The sequence below is a fragment of the Mixophyes fleayi genome, chromosome 5, assembly GCF_038048845.1.
Source record: "Mixophyes fleayi isolate aMixFle1 chromosome 5, aMixFle1.hap1, whole genome shotgun sequence".
NCBI classification, from domain to species: Eukaryota; Metazoa; Chordata; class Amphibia; order Anura; family Limnodynastidae; genus Mixophyes; species Mixophyes fleayi.
In genome coordinates this window covers 48,285,129-48,308,990 of record NC_134406.1, presented here as the reverse complement: position 1 = coordinate 48,308,990, position 23,862 = coordinate 48,285,129, and the positions used below count along the sequence as shown (strand labels likewise).

At 38.2% G+C, this 23,862-nt stretch overlaps 1 protein-coding gene across 10 annotated transcripts in view; it reads right to left on the bottom strand.

Moving 5' to 3' along the window:
- KMT2C (lysine methyltransferase 2C) overlaps positions 1 to 23,862 on the bottom strand; it is a 183,614-nt gene that overhangs the window by 61,297 nt on the left and 98,455 nt on the right. For 6 of the 10 annotated variants that reach the window (XM_075212142.1, XM_075212140.1, XM_075212145.1 and 3 more), the window contains exons 9-25: positions 22,467 to 22,581; positions 20,478 to 20,650; positions 18,998 to 19,146; positions 18,390 to 18,500; positions 16,754 to 17,463; positions 13,131 to 13,250; positions 10,032 to 10,145; positions 8,380 to 8,484; positions 7,625 to 7,729; positions 7,080 to 7,261; positions 6,570 to 6,734; positions 6,351 to 6,460; positions 5,346 to 5,399; positions 4,079 to 4,291; positions 3,018 to 3,146; positions 2,604 to 2,723; positions 1,475 to 1,602 (exon numbers count right to left, since the gene is read on the bottom strand). In XM_075212142.1, coding sequence (XP_075068243.1) covers positions 1,475 to 1,602; positions 2,604 to 2,723; positions 3,018 to 3,146; positions 4,079 to 4,291; positions 5,346 to 5,399; positions 6,351 to 6,460; positions 6,570 to 6,734; positions 7,080 to 7,261; positions 7,625 to 7,729; positions 8,380 to 8,484; positions 10,032 to 10,145; positions 13,131 to 13,250; positions 16,754 to 17,463; positions 18,390 to 18,500; positions 18,998 to 19,146; positions 20,478 to 20,650; positions 22,467 to 22,581 — 2,803 coding nt within the window. The remainder of the gene's footprint in view (positions 1 to 1,474; positions 1,603 to 2,603; positions 2,724 to 3,017; positions 3,147 to 4,078; positions 4,292 to 5,345; positions 5,400 to 6,350; positions 6,461 to 6,569; positions 6,735 to 7,079; positions 7,262 to 7,624; positions 7,730 to 8,379; positions 8,485 to 10,031; positions 10,146 to 13,130; positions 13,251 to 16,753; positions 17,464 to 18,389; positions 18,501 to 18,997; positions 19,147 to 20,477; positions 20,651 to 22,466; positions 22,582 to 23,862) is intronic. The other 4 variants (XM_075212141.1, XM_075212149.1, XM_075212144.1 and 1 more) reach the window with 2 other exon arrangements.

The following is a 23,862-nucleotide window of genomic DNA, read 5'->3' as shown; positions in this document are numbered from 1 at the left end:
CTGGACAAACAAGAGATTTGAGTAAAATCCCTAGACCTTCTGCGCTTCCAGGACTGGAGTGACTACCCCTGCAGAGATTGAAGACTGAACGACTTCCAGGAGAGGAAAACGTCTCGATTAATTTCCAGGAAGACAAATGGGTAAAAATCATGGGATTCCAGGAATTAAACCCCAAATCTACAATTCCTCTCACCAAAGCCACTGAGGTAGAATCGAACCAAAGGTCCGGAAGAGAAGGAGATGGGCTCCCAGAAACGCCAGAGTGGGCAGAACAACATCTTGATTACGGCCAGGAACAGAATTGCAAGACCTGGTTTGGGAGCAGGAGGACAGAGGGGGTGGAAAAGTACCCTCTGGTTCTGTTCTAGGGAACAGCAGAGGCTGTCCCTCAATTTTAACCAACTAAAAACTGCAAATAATCAGAGCAAGGGATAGTATAAAAATAATTACTAGTAATGATAAAGAAGTATATATTTTGATGCTTAGGGTAACTGATATCTCAAGCAAAAGAAAAGAGAAATAACAGGGCTGGTACATTCTTCTTATAATCTTTGCAGGATATTTCACAAACAGCGAGCAAAGATGTGTATTACATATAAAAATTAATAATTTGGATAAGACTTGCATAGTTTATTAATGAATAAATGAAAGCCATTACCTGTGCACCCTCCAACTACAGAAGAGAAAGTTATTCTCAGCAAAGCATTCACGGTGTGAAAAAGTGATATCAGATCGTATGAGGTGCAAACTAGGCATGAACACTGGCAGCGAAAGGGTTAGAAAGCTTACAGCCAACAGGTAATGTTATTTAGTCTGATGATAGGAAGTCCCTCTTTCCATCAGTCTCCACGGATCTCCCTTGGCAACAGTTTCAGGGCACACTAATAATAATAGCGCCAGTTCCAACCAGGTGTAGCAAGGACAGAAACAGGAAACTTCTATTTTCTTTGACATGTATGCATGTTTCTTTCCAGGCTACAGTGCAGCTGAAGAAAACTTATGACGTCCTAAATCTGTCAACTACTCAGACACCGAGCACCTCCTAGAAGGCTTAATATTTGAACAACCAAATGAATGAGATGAGTAATTTGAAAATATAACATAGTAATGTATAGAGTAGAGGAGAGTAATTGCTGTATCCTTTTTATCCCCCCAATCTTATTAATGCATGCATTTCTGTTTGCACAAGTAGATTTTTTAGTAGTAGTATTTTACATCCATTTATAGATACAAAACACATAGTATACATACATTTGCTTCATAACAGTATCCACTATCCTCTATTTATTCCTACTTGAAATTCTAATTCTTGCTAATGAAGTCACTGAATACATCAAGTCTTCTAGAGTGTTACAGTTACAATAGAACATTTTCCCAATTTTATTATATTATTCAACTGGTCAATTGAGATGTAGAGTGAAATAGATTTTCCAATAGTCTAACTCTTGTAAGAGATCACATGAAGGCCAAGTACCTGTAAATATGTAGGAAAGGTTTCTTCTAACTTGTTTTTCTTTTTCCGATAACGTTTCTTTATTTTCTCTGTGTTATCAGAGCCAGTGATGCATTCTATGGGAGTTTCTGGCTGAGGTTCATTCCAACCTTTGGGTGTACACAAACATCAAATCAAGCAACGGAACAAACACATGGACATGGAGCTACATACAATAAAAGTAGATAAGATATCTGTTCTTTTTTCCTCGGTCAGGCTAATCTATACTGTTGCTTGTATTGCTGGTAAAGCCCATTATCTGCAATAGGGACTGTTAAAGGCACATAAACTTTTATTTTCCAAAGTTATTATTTTATACTGTTGATTGGCCCTGTGTGCACAAATCTGCTTTTTATTTTGTTTAGTCTGGCTAAAAAACCTTGCGTGGGTGGATTACATCTGTCTCCAATGTCAGGCTACTGCTATATTTCAGTTCTTCACCTTGACACATGCTTCCATTTCAGTACAGATTTCTATAAGATTAAGCAATCCTGTTGCTATAATAAAGTTTTGCAACCACCACTGAAGGGATGAATAACTAAATTCCCTCTCTAATTTTATTAGCTTTAGACAGCTTAAAAAAAATGGAGAGGGATACCTATGGACTTGCTGCCACTGTCAATAACGGAGACAAGCAGTTAGGCAATATTCTTTAGTCAATTAAATTTTACACAATTTTTAATTCCAGCCTCTTTTTAGGGCCTCATTTCTGCGTAAACTTTCATTGCTGTTATCTTGTAGAAAATCAAATAAAAAAATAAAAGTTTAATGAGGAACAAGATACATAGCGGTAACAAATCCAGAAAGCTGGATTAATGCTCATTGAAGTTTAATAAAACAGCCTCCCTAAATATAGGAAATGTGTGGAGTAACATTTACAGTCCAGTAAATGAAAGGACTTGAATTTTCCAAATAGTCAGCCACATTGTGCAGTATTTCAAGGAGTTTAGGGCCAGTATTTATTTTACAGTAGTATGGAAGCACCCAATAATGTTGGTAAATTAAAAATGTTTTGTTAAATACATAAATATAAGCATTGCTTATAAAGAGAATATTTTCTTTGCCAAAGTAAATACTTTAGTTAAGCCTTCACACACACACACACACACACCTTCATCTTTACTCAGTAGAAGTTCAGAAAATGAGCCAGAAGAATCCTTTCTGGATAGAGACCTCTTGGATTTCCCTTGACCTGTTCTACTTCTTTGGCGCACCATGAATCCCCCAATACCTGGAGAGAAGATGGCTGTTAATATTTGCCTTTTCACTGTAATAGCACACGTTTCCAGTATTTATTTCAATAAACCAGTATAAAACAGTGCTGGCTAACCTTTGACACTCCAGGTGTTGGGAAACTAGAAGTCCCAGCATGCTTTGCCAATATATAGCAGCATATTGCTGGAAGGGTATGCTGGGACTTGTTGTTTCACAACACCTGGAGTGTCACAGCTTAGCCAACAATGGTATAAAAAGAAACCCAAGAAAGATAACTGCCGTCTTTTCCCTGCCACCAATAAGTTTATACCTGGTCTGTATGGCTTTCTCTTCCTTTTCTTCATTCCGTCCATTACTTCTGCACCCTTAGGGTCGTCATCGATAGGTTCTCGCTCTGGACTGGAATCTGATTTCACATCACAATCCATTAGATCACCTTCTACAATAGACACAATTGTTGCACTTCAATATTGTGTAAATATAGACACAGACCTCTGAAAGTAAGAAACTTTATTGAAGTATAATTGTCACCTACAGAGAGTGATGGCAGCTATTCTGTCTGCTGAGCCATGAACATGCAGCTAGGAACCAGTGACCTCACTGAGGCTCTAATAACGCACTGAGGTATGTGGTGCAGCCCACAAAATGGCTGCTTCCACTATGTGCAGTCAAACGGTTCACTTTAGAGACCACCTCTACTTTAAAAGCATCACTTCAAACACTCAAAATGATCACATGACCAACTCTGAAATACAGAAATTCACAATACAGCTTCCAAGCACATCCTCTGGCTTTGACCTTACACTAACCCCTAACCACTAACAGATTAGTTAAAATTGAACTCCATAGGGCTTGTTTTCCCTTTGAGACAACAATACAAAACAGGGATTACTTATAGAAATACATTATATGTATGTCCTTGTGTCAGTTTGTAAAAAAAAAATAAAAAAAAATCCCAGAATTTAACAGATATTCAAAAATCAACCGGACTTTTAAATTCATAAGTATCTTTAGGAAAAAAAAAAAAATCATACTGTCCAAGTATAAAACCTCGATCAAATGGTATAAAAAAAAAAAGTTATCCCCTGTTAAAAATAAAAAGTTCTGTAATACAAGAGAGACTTTATATGGCAGATTCAATTAGCTGCAATGTTCCAGATAACATTGCGACTGGGCATTTTTACCGTTATGGTAAAAATAGCTGTTTTCTCAAACCTCTAGAGTGCGCAAGGAAAAATGAGCAGATATTTCTGTAAAAATATCCACTGTGAAGTGTCTCCGATATGCCTGCGAGAAACTTCACGGCTAATTGAATCTCCCCCTATGTGTACAAACATTTGATAATGGTCTACTAGTAGGAGAAGAGCTAACCTCTACTATCATCCATCTCGCCGTCTCGGGATTGTTCAGATTGTGGGTCTGGAGGTGTTTGGAGTACGGCCACGCTGTTCTGATTGATAATCTTTAATTTCAGCTTTGGTTTTGATCGCCTCCTCCGTGGTACTGTGATTGTTAAGCTTTGTAACTGCGATAGCCCTGACTCTGTCAAACATACTCCGTCCTGGGTGAAGGTTTTCAGATTATCTAAATGAAATTTAAGGAGCAACAAGGATACTTTAACATTCCACGATTATCAGCCCAACATAAACTGACTAAAATCACACAATAAAAAAAAAGGAATACTTATATTAGATAATTTCTCTGAATCCACTGGGGCAGGCAGAAACTCTGTGTATAGAGGCTCAACACTGAAGTTCGGGCACTTTGCATTTGGCTCTAAGGAGCAGGCTCAATTTGGCGCGAGGAGACGAAATTTGTTTCCGGAACAGTCCCATAAGGATGCGAGAGAAAATGAGCGGAGGTTTCTATACCGTATTAGCCTACACAGGGGGCAGCACCTCGCGGCTAATTGAATCTGCCCCTAAAAGTCTAAACTCCTCCCGCTCTATAATCCCGTAGCCGGCCTGGACCTTCAATAATTATTTTTTTTAACAAAGGCCAAGGACAGAATGAAGTAGAAATAAAATGATAAAGAGGGGAGAAGCTCAGACTTTTAGGGCCAAATGTAAGGTCCTGACACACTATACCCAGCGTTCAAGTGTATGGATGAGAGAGAGAAGCACACAACTGCAGATATAGCCACGTAACATACTTTGTTCTGCTAAAGAAGGCCTCCACACCTTCCTTCTACTCCATGTGCGACAAGACATTCTGGCCATATTTAATCACTCGCTGCTCAGTTTATTACGTATGCCACATTTTTATGTAATCTCTTAATTTCTTTAGTGATTGATTCTAAAGACAGTATAACCCAATAACACTTAATGGGTGAAACTATTCTGAGTATACTTAGAAACAATTGAGCAAGAAACAGATTTTTACACTTTTTTTTAGATTTAATAAAGTTATTCTCCTTAAGACTCAAAATACATGCAAAATATTTTCAGTGAATATGTAAAAAAAAAAAAAAAAAAAAGTGGTTTAAAATGTGGTTTACATAGTTACAGTATTTATACACAGAGTATTTAAAGTTCAATAGAACAATGCTATTTAGATAACTTCCTTTCTAGTCCCTCAAAATAAGGTTCATCATATACATAGAACATTTACATTGGAAGCAGAAATTTACTTTTCTTACCGGGTTCCCTAATTCTTGAAACAATCTGAGCATCGGTTGGAGATTCACACTCTTCTAGACAATGCATGAAAGAGATTGACAAAAAAAAAAATAAAAAAAAAAATATATATATATTTTTTTAAACAACTAAAGTATTTTCAGCAACTAGTGACAGCAGTTTAAACCACTGCACCCTTTCTCACAAGGTGCTGCAAACACCACTATGGAGAAATATACAAAGAAGAAGTCGAACAATTCCAAGGGAAACAAATACAAATATTGGACACAGTAAGGTAGCAACAACTCAAACATAAGTTTTATTCCATCATATTAAAGTCATTTAAAAAATAAAATCAGAATCAAGTAAATAAAACGCAGATTTAAAAAGAAAACGAAGGAAACCTAGGAAGTGGCACTATGACAACTACTGATCTGAAATAACATGCAATTCCTGTAAAGGGGTGGTGGAAGCACTGCAGGTGCCTTCTCCTTCAGCTCAGACTGGTGGGACTGGTGATATCACAGTCCAGAACCCCACTTCCAGCATATCACTAACATTGAGAAGCAGCAGCTTTACAGGTAAGTAGCTGCTGGCCACTTCACCTCCTTGTCAGCAGCCAGCGCTCCATACAAAGGAGGCAAAGAGACATTAAAACACTGGAAGAGTAACATTATATCACTCACTCAGTGTTTTATGCGCCCCTAGCATCTGGCAGCCTAGGTTCTCCTGCTGTAAGTAAATAATATTCATCGACCACAATTACAGAGCCAATATAAATAGTGCATCACTCCATTCGTCTGAGCATCAGGGCTTTTGGACAAACCACATCCTATTTAATGCTATATCAATATAATAAAACTTAGACAAAGTTTTTCTTGTGTTTTTAAAGCAGTAATTAATTGCTCAATTCACTTTCTGTAGACCACCAATGCTAATGGTTTTATGTTGCTTATTACTATATGATGCAGCATAATCATTTACGGTTCTATTACACAAACAATGCAGCCACTGACCATGGACATTACCTTGAGTTGGTATTACAAACGGTTTGCACATAGCACAGTCAAAGCCGCTATCTGCTGCACTTTCCACCTCTACCTCTGTATTTAAGTTCTGGCACGCACCATGGGACCACCTGTGAAATGCACATTCATTGGCATATGATAAACTATTAATGAAAAAAGCAGGAAGACTGCGTTAGAAAGACAAGAACAGTAGGTACTAGGGTATACTACACCACTTACCTATCACACTGTCTACACTGAAGAATAAGCTCATTCTCTATGTAGTTCTGACTGCATACAGGACAGGTAGATAGACTTGCACATGGTGCACATTGTGTGTAGTTATTCTGCCATTCACATCTCAACCCTGGTGTTATTGCTTTGCAATTGTTGCACGATACACACCTAGAAGAGGAATATTTATTAGCAAACATCAGTCTACTATACAAATCTGGAATTGTTATCACAATGACATTTGAAAAATCCAATATAACAATATTATATGCAGACATACCCTACAAAATATTGACTAGATACTGCTCTAAGAAACCTAATCAGCACTGTAGTACAGTAGGAATAGTGAAAGAGGGGGTGTATATTACATACAATACAATGATAGAAGAAAAATAAAATTCTGTCAAAAGTGTATTGTGTGGTGGTGGTGGTGGTAATGGTAATTATAACAAATGTTAATTCTACTGAACAATGCATGCAGAGTGTTATAATTGCAGTAGAAAGTATAAAACTGACCATTTACACTTCCAGCCTCCTTTGGGAACAGTCTGTAATGGTGGATCCAGACAGTACGTGTGGTAGCTAATGTCACAGTCGTCACAGAGCAGCAGGCGTCCAGGATCTGTGGCTTTGCCACAGGCCTCGCACACTGTGCACTCTAAGCACCTCCAGCCTTTGCGAAGTATAACTTTACTAATCTGGAGATTTAATTAAAAATCGTCAATGACACAGAGAATACATATACATAGAATATTAAATAGCGAACATTCCACTGAGTGGACAAATGGAACCGTCTGTTGCTGGTCACTGAAGCTGAACAGTTCCATGCTACTTTATTTGCTCTATCATTAGAAGAAAAACATCTATACTCCAATTAGAAAGTTTTAGAAAGAAAGACTTGACAGTGACTGTATGAGAAAGACCAATAACTCTATTTTGCATAAAGGAGTGAATCTGTTTTGCTTTTTGTGCAATCTTTGGGTTGCCCATGTTATGTTTTAAGAGGTGTTACTATCAGCTACAATATAATAATGAAGAAAGAAAGCTTTTCAGACACTCACCTTAATACTGACACAGTATGGATGATAGCATTGCCCGCACTGAGAGCAAGCAAGAAGTCTCCCTTCAGGACCTTTCCCAAAACTACCGCACACCACGCACATATCCTATCAGACATGCAAACCAAAACAAAGGTACATTACATTGTCAATTCACATGAAAAAAAATAAAACAAAACTCCATCAGGGTCCAAAAAACATTTTGTGGTATTTACAGAACCAAAGCAATAAACAATTTAATACAGAATTATTACTTGGAATTCTTTTTCACTTGGTCACTTAAAAAACCAACATACTACTTACAGAGCCCCATATATTTTAACTGATCCAAACAGAAATGCCATTTATGTTTGTTTATTTGCTTTAATTATGTGTAATTAAAATATTTCTTTTCAATATACAATATTACATATTCCTACAAAGCTGATCATTTATATTTATATTTAAAACTGGTAGTAAACATCCCCTTTGGGATGTGGCCAATAAAAGACAAACAGGCATGTTAAGGAGGAGAATCAAGAAAAGCCTAAAAAAGTAATCTGTTACTTATTGGGGGCAAAATCTGTCTGATTTCTAGGGCACGATGATGACCAATGGCAGAGGTCACAGCATTTATGTAAGTGGGCAAACATTGCAGAAAGTAAACTTATGATAAACTTTCTGAACTATGGAAACAATTTGCTTCTCCCCATCTGTAACATGAACTAAAGCCCAGCACCCACTTTGCTTTCAATCCCTATCTGAAAATAATTGCAAACCTGATGCAAGGTGAACTTGTCGCTTCTGGAAAATAAAACGACTGTGTTGTGCATTGAGGTTTCTTCCTCCTCCTTGTATGATGAAAGATCAATTGTGGTTACCTGCTGCAGAAACACAGATCATTCAGAAGTCTCTAAGGAATATCCCACATGCTCTAACAATATGCATGTCTTCCCTAACAAATCTTTCACAGTTTCCTTTTGAACAGCTAGATAATGGGAACCTGTGCACAAATGTGCGCAAAGCTTCAATCTGACTTTTACATGCGCACACACATTTGTTATAAGTAGCAGAAGAAGAGTAAAGGCTCATTCTTTCAATTATACAGAAGGTGTCATTTTTTTTTGTAGCTCTGCACAAATATAAGCACTACAGGTGATGAAAAATCCCCACATTATTACAGATAAAACTATTAGAGTAAGGTTACAATTAGACATATATAAGCTCCAACGGAGTGTGGGGAACATTATGTAATATGTGTTTGGAAAGCAGGTGCTACATCAATGTGCTGCAGTCTACATTTATCACATAGACAAGAGAAGACATCTCACCAACACTATGGAAAGGAGGCGGTACCGCTGTTTAAGATGAGGCTCAAACATTTTATAATTTAGGAGCCAGCGAAAGGTTAAAACATTTTTCTATGTCAACTGCTAATAAAAAGACCCTTTACCACATCGTACCCCATTTCTAATTATTACTACACCTCAATCTACATTACACCTCTTTTCTATCACCTTTTATTTCCACCTAAATTCTCTACTTACACTGCCGATACCCCCCACCCAAATCGTCTCCATTCGCTCCCCATTACTCCTGCCCTTATCCATCCCGTTGCTCCCCACATCCTCCTTTTCTTAAAAGCCCCTATCAACATGCTCCCTTCATAGCTACTCTGCCCCATCATCCTGGCTACATCATAATAATCGTATTTATTAACCCCCATCTAAATAATCTTCATCAACCTCCCCACAGTCATTAACCTTCCCACATTAGCCCCATCTATTACTACCCCACCTCCCTCCTATGCCTTTACTGAGAGGTGAACTGATCATACATCAGTCTTCCTCCATGCCAGAGGGGAACAGATATATGATGTTTAAAATGTGAATGCTGGATAGTGCACATGGCATTCTATGGTGTCAATTACACGCAGGTCCACTTTACAGACCGCTCTGCTGCTGCGTACACTGGGCCCTACTCTGAGTGCAGTGTGACACAGCAACACTCGGAGGTGAAGAGCAAATGTCCTGATCCCCAAAGGCTAGAAGGCACTCCAGGCGCCATAGCCCAATTTTGTGGATCCACTGTCCACAAGTGACCATTAAAAGTACGAGGCTCATCCTGTGCGCCAACCAGAACTTTTCCCCACCCTTGGATTCACTGCCATATACTCACTTATGCAGCTTCAACAGATGTAAAAATACTAATCACCAAAATTAACCTGAACAGTGCTTTAGCTTATCCACCTTTTTATTATATTTAAAAATAGTCCATACTGACCGTGCCTCATATTGATTTACAGAGTATATTGGATTATATAATACAAAATAATTTCCCAAAATAAAATGACTGAAAGCATAAATATTTTAGTTGGCAAACACATGTCCTTCATGATACAATGTAAAAAAAAAAAAAAGTTGTATTTTACCCCTGGAATTATAAAGTTGCCTATAGGAGTTTTTAATTTCGACCGGCCTCTTCCACCACGCCCAGAAAGTCCAGACCCCCTTGGTCTCCTCCTCGGAAATCCCGAGCCGCGACCCTGTTGGAATAATAGCAAGGAAATTAAGTTCTATTAAACGTAATGTGTGAGAACATAAGAAAATGTAGACTCTGGCTCTGTTATATATATGAAACTTATGGAGATAACAGGAAAGCACTGAAAATAAAAAGGAGTGTGATACAATTTGTTTCCTCAGATTAAATATTTACTATGTTATGATGTTCTCAAGTTCAGACGTTGTGTTGAACTCTATTGTAGACTGAAGTATCACCCCTCTGTCACCAGTCACATGCAGTTAGCACTACCCTCTGTTGCAACATTTTTTACAGTTCTATTTTTATTTTATTTTTAAAACAAGTGAAAAATGCCATCAGTAATCCAATGTTTTAATATGTTCTATTGAACTGTATTTTGTGGATTATTTTTACAACCCCACTAAATTATCTATCACTTGAATCAAAAAGTACAGCCAGCCTTAAACTGTCATACTTGGATTAAACTCCATTGCAGACTAGGTGCAAACCAAGGGATCAAGCATAAGTGGAATTTGTTGCTGATGATGCAGTTGTACATATTGAACACATGGGGCAGCACGGTGGCTCAGTGGTTAGCACTTCTGCCTCACAGCGCTGGGGTCATGAGTTCAATTCCCGACCATGGCCTTATCTGTGATGAGTTTGTATGTGCTCCCCGTGTTTGCGTGGGTTTCCTCCGGGTGCTCCGGTTTCCTCCCACACTCCAAAAACATACTGGTAGGTTAATTGGCTGCTAGTAAAATTGAGCCTAGTCTGTCTCTCTCTCTCGGAATTTAGACTGTAAGCTCCAATGGTGCAGGGACTGATGTGAATGAGTTCTCTGTACAGTGCTGCGGAATCAGTGGCGCTATATAAATAAATGGTGATTATGATGATAATTAACAGCAAACAAGCATATCGGATGCTGTGGGGCGTAAATATCAAGCAAGAATGTGAATGTTTGCACCCCTCAATTCCACAGAACAGAAATACACCTTCTGTCCGTTTAAATCCACTTTTTAGAAAAGTCATTATAAGAAAACAAAAATACAACATAAAGCCTATGGCTGCACCAATCATATGGGTTAGTATCCTAGCTTACATCCGATATAGGCAGCAACTAACTGATAGGTGTCATCAAACCTCATTCTATAAAGACATACATGGACAGCTGATTTGTCTGCTTTGAAAACTCGGCAACAGGGGAAATTACTGGATATTTGATGTAAGGGTGTAAGCAGGCATGGAAACCTAGTTATGCAAGCATGATGAATGTGTAAAGCATACCTATGTACCTAAAACAGTGGAGGTAGCCAGGAATACATGGGAATGCAGCCTTATCCATTCACTAGGGGCTGGGATCTAGTAAACGTCAAAGTATAGGCAGAATAGTGGTATAAACCATGTCAAATGTCAAAATCCAAAAAAATACTTCACTAAAGCTTTTTATGTATTCGGGTACTTGATCTTATTGACAGATTGTCAGATGTAACATTGCAGCCAACAAGAAGTTTATAAAATGTTGCTATAATGCAATAAGAGTCAACAAGGCAAAGGGTACGAGCCACTACAGAATACGGACCTCAACGTTTTGCTCAGTTTCACAAATCAAAATTATTTCGTTATTTAAAGCAGCACAATCTTCCTATCCTGAAAATAAGACACATGCTGTAATAAACCTATATACCTCTCTCTCTCTCTCTCTATTTCTTAAATAGATATATCTATCTTATATAAGATATATATATTTCTTTCAAGAAAAGGATCCAGAAAAAGCCAAAACTCTGGAAGCTTGACATATTGTGTAGTTGGAGAAAGCCTTTGACACAGGTTGTGTGCAAATTTTGGCATTTAAACAGTATTTGCATCTGAAAAAGAACTGAGGTTTTAGTTCCCATGTGGGATCATGTTATAGAGCCAGCAAATTCAGTGTATAAAGCACATAGTAATGAAGGCTATGACAAGAGCTGTATAATTTGGCCACATTCCACAAACCCTGTGCAGGTGGTTAGAAAGGCATTGGAGCAATTATGTAGGATGTACCTTGTCATAACAACTGGTTATTGTGAACAGAAAGTATGTGGGCTAACTGCAGCTAGAAGTAAATCATGCAGGGAACAGTGCAGCGGTAAAACTGTGCATGATGGTTTGGTCCAAATTTACACTACTGACCGTGTGAACGGCCAATGCGTTCTGGCGCAGGCATTAAGGATACATGTGCCTGCGGCGTATTCTAAGGCCCTTTATCACATCAGCATGCATTGCATAAAGATTATTCAAAGCGTTCACAACATGTCCCTCAGAACGAGCATTCACAGAGGTTTATTAAAAATAACTGCACTTCAGCCAAGATGTCTGGTCTAATTAAACAGCCAACCTTAATGTCCCTGGGATTTCACGTTCAATTATAAAACCCAAGTTTTTATAGGCTTACAAGCAACTCATTTAAAAAAAATTAAAAAAATAGATTTCTCTAAAATAAAATTCTATAAAACATCATAAGAGACCTAACCATATTATAGTGTAATAAACGTAGTATATAAGAATCAAATTACAGTTTTGGGGCATGTCACAATGTACCAAGCTAGATTTGTGGGTGTGATTATGTTCAATAAAGTAAAATAAATCAAGTAATAAGTGTATGTCCCATTTAGATCATGTTTATACTGCTATCATTACACCAAATAACATTGGCCTGATATGGGAGAAAAAGTTGAGAAAACGGTAGTCAATGGTAAGAGAAGGTAATACTTACATTTATTCTGAACCAGCAAAGCACAGAAAGCAGGCGTACCCACATTAGCAGATCATTTTAGGGCAGTTAATAAGATAATCGCTGAGCAATTTGAACGCTTTTAGGCAACATGACCAAAGCTGGAAAGTCTGCTAAGAACCAAGCTTTAACAACCTAAAAGGCAGACATCTAGAAGGTGGAGGAAGAGATTGCGCTTTGCCCTACAGATAACAGGATAAGGGAAATGACACATAAGTAGAAATGCAACTTATTTACCACTTTGATGCTCCAAAATGGATTGCCGAGAAGCTGTCTGGATTTAAAAATGTCCCAACCTTCTGAGCCATCAGCTGACCAGGAAGGTGGGCTCACTGTATTATTGGTACTCCAAGTCCCCTAAGACATGGCAGGTGAAAAAATACATGTATAAACTCAGCAACGGAAAAGTAACAAAGCCAGCAACATAAAGGGTTAGACAAGCCAAGCAAATGCAGACAATGATACTGCCACAATTAATCTGAAATATAACACAACATGCACTTTGAGATTTGTGGAGAGAACAATTGGGAGTGAGACTACCAAGTGTCCAGACATAGCCAACTCGTGACTTTTCAGTAGTTGTTGAGGTTCCAAACGGCTGTCACTGCAACAAGAGCTGAAAGATCACGCTATCTGCCTCTGGACTGGGGCATATTTAAATATCCAAGATTTAAATTAATAGCTGGCAAAATGATAAATGAAATGGCCCTCAGAAATGATCTCAAAGAGGCTTCTCACTATTTTAAAACATTTTCTGATTTACCTCGCTTATCTTTTCTTTAAACATATAGAAAACAGTACAATTTACGGTACAGATTACCTGCAAAGTTCTTATTAACCTGTTGCTATGCAACACAACTCTAGCAGTCAGCTAATATTAAGTAAATGCCCACTAATGGCCAGATTAGGTAGACAAAATGACACAGCTGACCGGATGCACTGGGTAGGCTTTGATGGCAGAATAAAGTTTAACTACAAAACTCTAAACAAAGGTGAATGGAGGTAAATTAAAATGTTTCAAATACTGAAAATGTTTTAAGTTTACATAATCTCATTGCTGTCAGTTTACCAAAACCTGCTTGCCGATAAAAATACATTGAGATTTTAGACTATTTTACAGAAAGAAAATGAACAAAAAAGCAATAACTCTAAACACTGCTAAGCAGAAAAAAAAAACCAAAGAAGCACAGTAAATAGTGTATGGGAGCTGGGAACGCAAGGGCTGTCCACATTACCTTCAATGCTCATGCAAAGATGTAGCAGACACATCGGCCAAGACAAGCCAATCACAAGAGTTTAAGGTCAATGGTGGGAGAAAGCAAAAGGGAAGTGGCCTTGTAGGGTCTAACCCTAATATTCTGTCTAATACCTTCATGTCAACAGCAATATATCCCTCAAGCACAGCTAAATTGTAGCGAATTGTGTTACTAGGTAAAGATCAACTGAAAAGGATAGTAAAACCGTTTGAAAGAGACGCATTACAACATTGCCCCTTCCTCATATTAATTAATCCCACTACTTCTGAATTGTTAGCCACGTTTCCTTTTTTATAATAGAAGAAAACAAAGCCAATCCCACATGAGGGACCATAAGAACTAACCAGCAGACTAGATGCAAACTGCTCAGGTCTGACTTAGCTAATCAGAGACTATGGAATTTCTGTGACCACATATTCACCGAAAATTGCTGTTCTATATCCGTAAATGTGACCACTACATTTGCTGTATTAGGTTTAAGTTACTTGGTAGTCCAGCTAAGAAATCTTCCTGGAGGTGTGAAACTCACCACCCAGCTGATTCAAAACCCTGTAGTCCTGAGCAGATGGAGGTGCTGGCTTTTAATAAGAAATGAAAGCAATGTAGCACAAGTCTAATCATATCAACAGTACACAAAAAGGCGTTTCTCCTATTACATGATGGCTGTTACTAATATGCCCACCCGCTCTCAGGTTTAGCAAATCTATTACTGCAAATAAATCGAACAACAAACAATGGCGTTACATTTATAGTATTAGAGAAGTGTGATCAGAAAGTGTTATATTGAACCTGAACCCATTACCTGCAAACAGTGGAGGCAGACATTTTATGGGCTGAACCAATATTCAGCCAATCAAGTCACTGGGAATTACATCACTGAAGTCATGTCTCCTAATTCCTACAGTGTTGATAGCTTGTATTCTCAAGAACATTGGTTCAGCCTCCAAAATGTCTTCCTGCACTTTACAATCATCAGACTGCTTAATAGGGGCACAGATTGATTTTTTTGTTTTTTATTAAAAATGTTCTAGTTAAAAAAAAAAAAAAAAAAAAAAAAAAAAAAAAAAAAAAGAAAAAGAAAAAAGATGCACTGATCTAAAGTTAAAGCAAGACCAGCAGTCTACCATTTTTAATTTGACCACTGCTGGCACTGTTCTATGGCAGTCTATTGGGTAAATGTATCAAGCTGCAGGTTTGAAAAAGTGGAGATGTTGTCTATAGCAACCAATCAGATTCTAGTTATCGTTTATTTAGTACATCCTACAAAATGACAGCTATAATCTGACTGGTTGCTATAGGCAACATCGCCACTTTTTCAAACCCACAGCTTGATTAATATACCCCTATGCATTATATTACTTTGGTCAAACAAGCAGTATCTAAGCTGCAATTTACATATTACAAATATTTTTTTATTTTTTTTTAAATAAGCAAAATAGGCAGATATATGAGGTTTGCTGTGTCAAACGGCTTATGCCATAATATTTCACGGATCATTCTTAGACAAGGTGGAAATGAATCCCGTTTTAAATATGGCACATTTGCCTTTAAAACAACTAAGAGAGATGGAAATGCAAAAAGTATTTTTGTTTCTTCCAGTAATGAAACCAGCAGGGGCCCTTCGGCAGTGCACTGTGTACATTTAAACTTCCCTAGGCTGTTAGCTCAAGAGAAGCAATGGATAGAGGCCAGGTACTAGTACTGCCAGAACTGCAGGGGTCACGGAGGAGGTGGGTTCTGAACAACAAAAACATTTTATGCATGTCATTCTTCTTTCATTTTAAAGCTAACCACTCGCATTTCATCTCAACATATCACTGATAAAATGTTCCAAATGACCAAAACAAAAAGAATAAAAATATTAACCATGGAAAGACTATCTATGACTCCATCCCATTGCAGCTCCTATTATATTGTAACTATATTGGAAAGTAAAACCTTACATGTCATTGTGTATTTATTCAATTAAAATGCCCTTCATGTTCAGCAAACCTAGCTAAATCTTTCCCAAAAAGTGTATACATTAACAAGACTATCAATATAACAAAGACTACCTCCAACGGTTGATTAAACCACTTGCGGTTTCCACGTTAATTGAAAATGGAGAAGTCCATATCAATTCTCAATCCAGTACAAAGTGAAACTTTTCTATAGCATAGGCAACAAAAGAAGATTGCTATAATTGCTGGAGTGTATTACAGATAGTGAGAAAAGATTATCGGATGCTGTTTTGTTTTAATTATTAGTATTCACAGAAAGGATGACATCAATTACACATTATTGTCGCAAAACAATAAACATACTTAATTTCCTCCATATGTAGATCAGAGCATGTAAAAGCATATTGATTAGGAGTTTCACATTCAAATTAATAGATTGGTAAATTGCAACACACAGACTCTAAAAACAGATTGTGTAATTAACTACGGCATAACCATTTCTAGAACAAGATCTATCTATATACTTTATCTTACAAAATGAAGAATGCACCTTAAACTCCTGAAAACTGCAAACATTTTCATCATTTTATGCATTTATTGAATATTCTATAGCTTATGCTACTGAAATACACAGTTGAAGATCAGCCATAACAGTAACATTTACCTGTCTCGATCTTGGTCTGCCTGGAGAAAACTTCCTTTTGGTGATAGCTGGCTTACCCATGCCGATTTTTGGAGCTACAGATATATATGTGGTTGGAAAGCCATTTGCTGTGCTAAAACTATGTGCCAGAGTTTGACCTTGAAAGATGTCGATAGCAGAATGGAAGTCGATGGAAACTGCTGGTGAGGATGAGACACTGGTCTTACTGGTATCGACAGAGGTGGCCGGGGAATCCATTCCATAGGGAGACTTCAGAGTTTTGTCCCTTAAAGGTGAACTAGTTTCTGTAGAAGTCTCACTGCTAGGAGTTGCTTCCTTGTGCTGAATATCGCAGGTTTCGGAAACCAGTGGATCATCCTTTTTTATTGAAATGTGTTCATGACCCCTTGGTAAATCAAAGTGCTCGTCTAGCTTTGAACAAGTATCATCTGTGAGCTTAGACTTGGAAGGTGATTCGAAAGAATCCTCCAGGACACGGGTGACGGTTTGTGGTTCACTTGTGTCCTCAGCAGGACTTGGAGCTTTTTGTTGCTCATTTGTTTCTTCGTGAAGACACTGCGGTGACATTTTCCTCTCACTTGCAGCCTTTCCTACCACCTCAGCCGGTACCATGTGCACAACATCTGAATGGGATAGGTCCATGCTCTCTGCATCAACTTGACCGGAAACCTCACTTTCCAGGTCTGCTTTCTCATTCTGTTCTGGTGTCCCTGGTTCATAGAAGAAAATAATTAAATACACTACATACATTCTTCGTAGCTTATGACATCTGCACATTAGGGAGGTATAACTATCTGATTTAGTGATGCTGGAATCGCAGATCACTTTGACCCCCTTCCCCACAAAACTATCCAGGGCTTTCATAGCTGCCCCCTTTCTACTCAGTTTCAACTAATTTATTACAACATTGCAATGCTGCCAATATGCAGGTAAAATACAAGTTTCATAGGTCCCCATATTTTAACTAACAGTTGGGATAAAAAGGGGAAAAGTTAGACATCGCTTTTCATTCAGTTTTATTGTCAGTTTTAATTGTCACTTTTGAGTTATATATATTTTGGGTATGGCTTTTCCAGACTAGCGTGACCTCAAATAATGGAAGGGTGAATATAATTTATTGAGTGGACTTTACAAGTATTGCTGAGCAGTAGAGAAAGAATTTGACAACAAAACTGGAAACTACATTTTAAAACTGACTGGACTAAGGTGAAGCCTTGGCTTTCACTTCTAACCAGTCTCATGTATGCCAATGAGATCATCACTTTATTTCCGCTTTAGAAAAACTGCACAGACTAGAAAGATAACTAGTATTAAAAATTGTAATTATTATGTGCATTGTATAAGGTTAATGACATTTAATTAACCATTTTAGACCTGCTAAATGCTACTCTCAGTTTGCAGGCGAAAAGGCTGCACTGAAATCTGTGGAGGATTTTGTAATAGTTTTCATCCTCGCACAAAATAATACAATACAATATTCACAGGTATTATCAGATAGAAGGTCCCCAACATGTTAACTATAGGACTAGAATAAGATAATAAATCAATTCTTTTAGTTATAGCAAAATTCAAGATTATAATGTAATAAGAAAACTGTTATAAAAAAAATGATATATAACAAAATAAATGAGAATACCTTCATCAAGACACATTACTGCTGCATCAGGAACAATATCATTGTGATTAAGTGCTTCATCTTGAAATGTAATTTTTCCACCTGTATTGACTTGAATCTCATCTGTGCAAACTGAATTAATAAAAAGGTATTTAATTCAATAACTGAGTCAATACTTTTTTAAACTGCAAATCAGAGCTACAGGTGAAGGCTCGGCGGGCGCCTGTTGACCACCGCTGCACTAAAACATAGCTTTAACTAAATCATAAGAAAGTGCTGCCAAATCTACTCGTGAAAGCAGTAGAGCTGTATATATAAACATACTTGCATTAAGTTGTCTTTTCCACAACTAAATATTGGGTTGGATTTCAGGTAGGTCACACAAAGCATATATAGGGTTTACATTACAAAGTTATCAAAGGACTTGGGCAAGCTTAATGCACACATCAATCTTGCCTACTTCTCTACTGCAAAAAGCAAAAGGGATGCTGGGAACTTGGAACGATTATTCTATGCTAAAGATAACCTACATCCAAAATGTCATTGCTCTAACTGTGGTGCTTTGCACTATACCCAGGTTCTCCACAAGCACAATATACCATGAAAAGGGTGTTACACAGAATACTTACTGGGGCCAGATTCTGCAACTTCCATTTCAGTACACTCTCGCCCTGGATCTTTGTCCACTTCCAGTTGCTTACACAATGTGCAGATATAGTCTTCTTTTAATTGATCGTCTAAATAATCTGGACATTTTTCACAGTCTAAATGTATCCACCTTGAGAAACAGAACACAAGAATATCAAAAGCGTGAGTACAACATTATATATATTCTGTGTGGAGTTTGCATGTTCTCCCTGTGTTTGCGTGGGTTTCCTCCGGGTGCTCCGGTTTCCTCCCACACTCCAAAAACATACTGATAGGTTAATTGGCTGCTATCAAAAATTGACCCTAGTCTCTACCTCTCTCTCTGTATGTATATGTCTATGTGTGTGAGTGCATCTATATTAGTGAATTTAAACTGTAAGCTCCAATGGGGCAGGGACTGATGTGAATGAGTTCTCTGTACAGCGCTGCGGAATTAGTGGCGCTATATAAATAAATGAGGATGATGATGATGATATGTTACTGTTACATGTGCCTTTGCTACCACCTACAGCAGTGATGGGCAACTTGATACACTTCTTGGGGCCCCATTGTGTGACCCTCTAGCCTTCAAAAGGGCAGCACATTACCATTATCTCAGTTATAAGTTAAAATAATACATTTAATGAAAGACACCTATCTGTAATAACACAGTAGCAGGTATTTTAAACAAGTGTTACAACCTATAACAAACAGATCTGACAATAAAGGAGGAAGTAGCCGGGGGCTGCAGGTGAAGGCTCAGAGGGCCGCCTGTTGCCCATCACCGATCTATAGGTTGTTACTGTTAGTGAAATTATCTGAAATGAATCCAAGGATATATTTTAAGATATTTAAAAAAACCTAAGATGCGACATGAAAAACCCTGCCCAAGGCCAAATTACAACGATATCCTTCTAACTGAGATAATCACATAGATTATAAACTGTGCAAGATAGTGTAGTGGAGATCTTGGGATAAGAAACTATCCTTAGGCAAAGGCTATTTTACCAACAACTTATTGGTTTTATATGGTACTCATCCTTTCAAAGGCCCATTGTATGACTCTTAATGGGATCCAGTAGTCAAGCAAGTTTTACATACATGTAGCATTTTATGTGAAAACAAACCAACATTTGAGTGTTTTTTGTGGAAGAGGGCAAAACTTTGTTAATGTAATTACTATTACTTTTAATAACAAAAAAAATTGTTTATACAAAAAAACAAAAACAAAAAACGCATTGACGCTTGGTGGTATAGAGCTCATTACGAGCTATTAGTTCTGTTTCAGGCAGTTGAAAGACATAAAATGGGGCATCTCAGCGGCCACATAAAGAGTTTTGCTGTGAACAAGTCCTTCAGTATCAAAGCTGGACATAAAACACACGTACAAGTAAATGGCATCATGGCTATGAACATATTCTACATATTTGCATAAATTATACCCATTGGCAGTTCTACAGACCAAACAACCAAAAATGTTACCTTTTGCACATCTGACAGTGCAACATGTCTTTCTGAACATCTGGCTGGAGGGGCTTATCACAAAGTGGGCAAGGTAAGCTGGCTTGCTGTTGGAAACAGTTGTCACATATCAAACAGTTCAGATGCCACTGACGACTGGTTCGTGCACCACATTCTGCACATATTCTGCAGTTCTGTAATGGGGAAATAATGGCTAATTTAAATATACATATAGTGACAGAAAGATGACACACAAAGCAGAACTACAGACAATATTTTATAACCATTCTCAAAAAAGAGGATTTATGTACTTACGTTAAATCCGTTTCTCTGATTCCGTCTGGGGGACACTGCTTACCATGGGTTGTGGAGGGAGCTTGGGGGAGTTGGCACCTAACTAGTTAAGTTTTAGTACTGCCGACAGACCCCTCCCCTCTACAATCCCCCTGGACTCTTCAGTTTATTAAAAAAGCCCTAGGAGTAAGGCCAGTCAAACAAGAGCACACAGAAGAACAGAAGAAGGGAGGGATCGCAGTGTCCCCCAGACGGAATCAGAGAAACGGATTTAACGTAAGTACATAAATCCTCTTTTCTCTTTCATCCAGTCTGGTGGACACTGCTTACCATGGGGACGTTCTAAAGCAGCCCCTTAAGGGTGGGACTACTCTGAAAATCCCGCTCGCAAAGCATTACGAGCGAAATCTGCATCCGTAGATGCAAATACATTAAATTGGTAAAATTTTGTAAACGTGTGGACAGAGGACCAGGTGGCTGCTCTGCAAAGCTGGTCCGCAGAAGCCCCATTTCTCGCTGCCCACGACGCCCCTACCGATCTGGTGGAATGGGCCGTAAGTCTCTCTGGCACAGGACGGTTAGCCTTTATGTAAGCATGTCTAATCGTTGCCGTAATCCATCTAGCGATGGACTGTTTTGAGGCTGGCCAGCCTCTCTTATTAGCATCATAGAGGGCAAACAAAGAATCTGTACGTCTAATTTGTGAAGTTCTTTTTACATAGATGCGCAGAGCCCTAACCACATCCAACTTTTCCATAGTCTGAAGATCAGATTGGGAAGAGGATGAAAAGGCCGGGACTACAATGTCTTGGTTAAGGTGAAAAGCCGAGACTACCTTCGGAACGAAGGAAGGGTTCTTAGGACCGCTCTGTCCTCGTGGAAAACCAAATATGGTTCCCGACAGGACAAGGCTCCTAATTCCGAAACTCTTCGAGCAGAAGCGATAGCTAAAAGAAAGAAATAAAAAAATTTAAGATTACACTAGCTATAAAAAACGCTGCCCAACTCCAGGGCACCTGAAAAAAACTGAAGAGTCCAGGGGGATTGTAGAGGGGAGGGGTCTGTCGGCAGTACTAAAACTTAACTAGTTAGGTGCCAACTCCCCCAAGCTCCCTCCACAACCCATGGTAAGCAGTGTCCCCCAGACTGGATGAAAGAGAAATATCAGTAGGAAAACAAATCTTTTTTACCATGTTTTAACAAAAATGTAATCAGCAAAAATGGAGCCGTAATATATATACCGGTGCTTACTTTTATATACATTCTACACATCTTAATAGTGAAAATATAACCTTATATAAATCAGTGACTTGGGATGTAGGGCACAGAAATATAGTACAACACAGAAAGAAACTTCAGAGACGGTTTCTTTTTCCCTCATCCAGAACTGAAACATTTTCCAAAAACTAGGGGGTATAGAAAACAAAAAGAAGGTGGGTGGAGTGGTTTCAGGTTGGGGGAACAGGGTAGGAGGGGGTACAGAGTAGAGAATAGATATAACAGAAATGTATAGATTTCCATTTCTCTATTATCTGAATGATTTTTCTGGACAGACAAGAGTACTCCAACAAACAATGCATGGAAATCCATTATTCATTTTTCTGCATAGGGTTTAGTTTCAATGGTAAATGGTGCACTCCTTGAATAAAAACTTAGCTCATAACTTATACATAGTTTAGTCCATCCCAAGATTAGAGATCGTCAAACAGAACTCACCTTACACTTCCAGCCATTAGCTGGTACAGAGTCCATAACCGGCTGCAGACAGAACGTATGGTAACCTTTGTCACAGGTATCACAGACAAGCATCTTGTTATCATCTCCAGAGTGTCTACAAAGTAAAATCAGTAAAAAGGATGTTTAAAGAACCAACCAACCAAACAGGAGCTGAATAATTTTGATGTGGAGGAAAAAAGTTGCTACTTGTAAGTGATAAAAGTCCAAACACTATAAATTACAATTTTTAGCAATTATATTTAACTGTAAAGAAAACCAATTTTTAATCCTAAAAAAAAAAAATAAAGTCTAGTCTGCACTTCTCAGTTGAGAATAACATATGAGAATTTCTTAAAGCTGTCTTTGGATGTTTCTGTCATATGGAAATTAAATGTTTGCAACACCTGGGTGCAAAAGTGAAGGTGTATGTCTGGTGAGGTAAGGGTGGTGGGTGAGGGATCGGGACAAGTGTCAGATCAGATAAAGAATCTCTAGATGATTTCAAGATATGCAAAAATGGGTAACATTGGAAACATTGCAAAAGCTGTGTTACTGAAATGGACGTGCTATGCACTGTGTGTGTGTGCAGTAGATGGTGTGAATGATACATATACATTAGATAAATACATGGTAAGGTATGCAAAAGGTCAATACATACAAACATAGGTTTAAAAAATAGCAACAATGTGATACATATATTTGAAATATTGATTGAACCATTGGTCATACCAACTTATCAGTATGTAGGATGGGGTACGAGTGTGCAAAGTAGTAATTTCCGACAAGAGTTACACCGACATGTTAATCGCGACTACTGTAATTCCTGACATCTTCAAAAACTGACACAACAAATGCGAGAAAGGAACATATCGGCACAGAGAGGTATGTCAATTTCTAGGGCGACAGTTCTACTGACGTTACTAAGGGGACAATGCAAGGACCTGCTGAGAATGTTTTTTTAGGAAGGCTTGTACATTTTACAGCCGGCGGGTCCTTACATTGCCCCCTTAATAGTGCCAATGTAACTGCTGCCCTTGAAAGTGAAGTACATCTCTGTGCTAGTATGTTCCTCTCTAGAAATTGTTGTGTGTCAGGTTTTGAAGAAGTCTATTTCCTGTATGTCGGGAATAACAGAAGTCGTGATTAACATGTCTGTGTAACTCGTCGGAAATTACTTCTTCGATATAATTACTACCGCTATATGCGGTAGTTATTATAGCGGTAGTCATATATATTATAGCTGCGGTATGTAGCACTACGTGAAATCAGTTATTCCGGCAAAAGAAGTTGTAGACACAACAGTATGTGTGAGAGATGACACACATGACAGCACACTTTACAGAGAGAATAAACCCAGTGTCACTTACATGGGACTGAATAAAATCAGCAGTTAAGT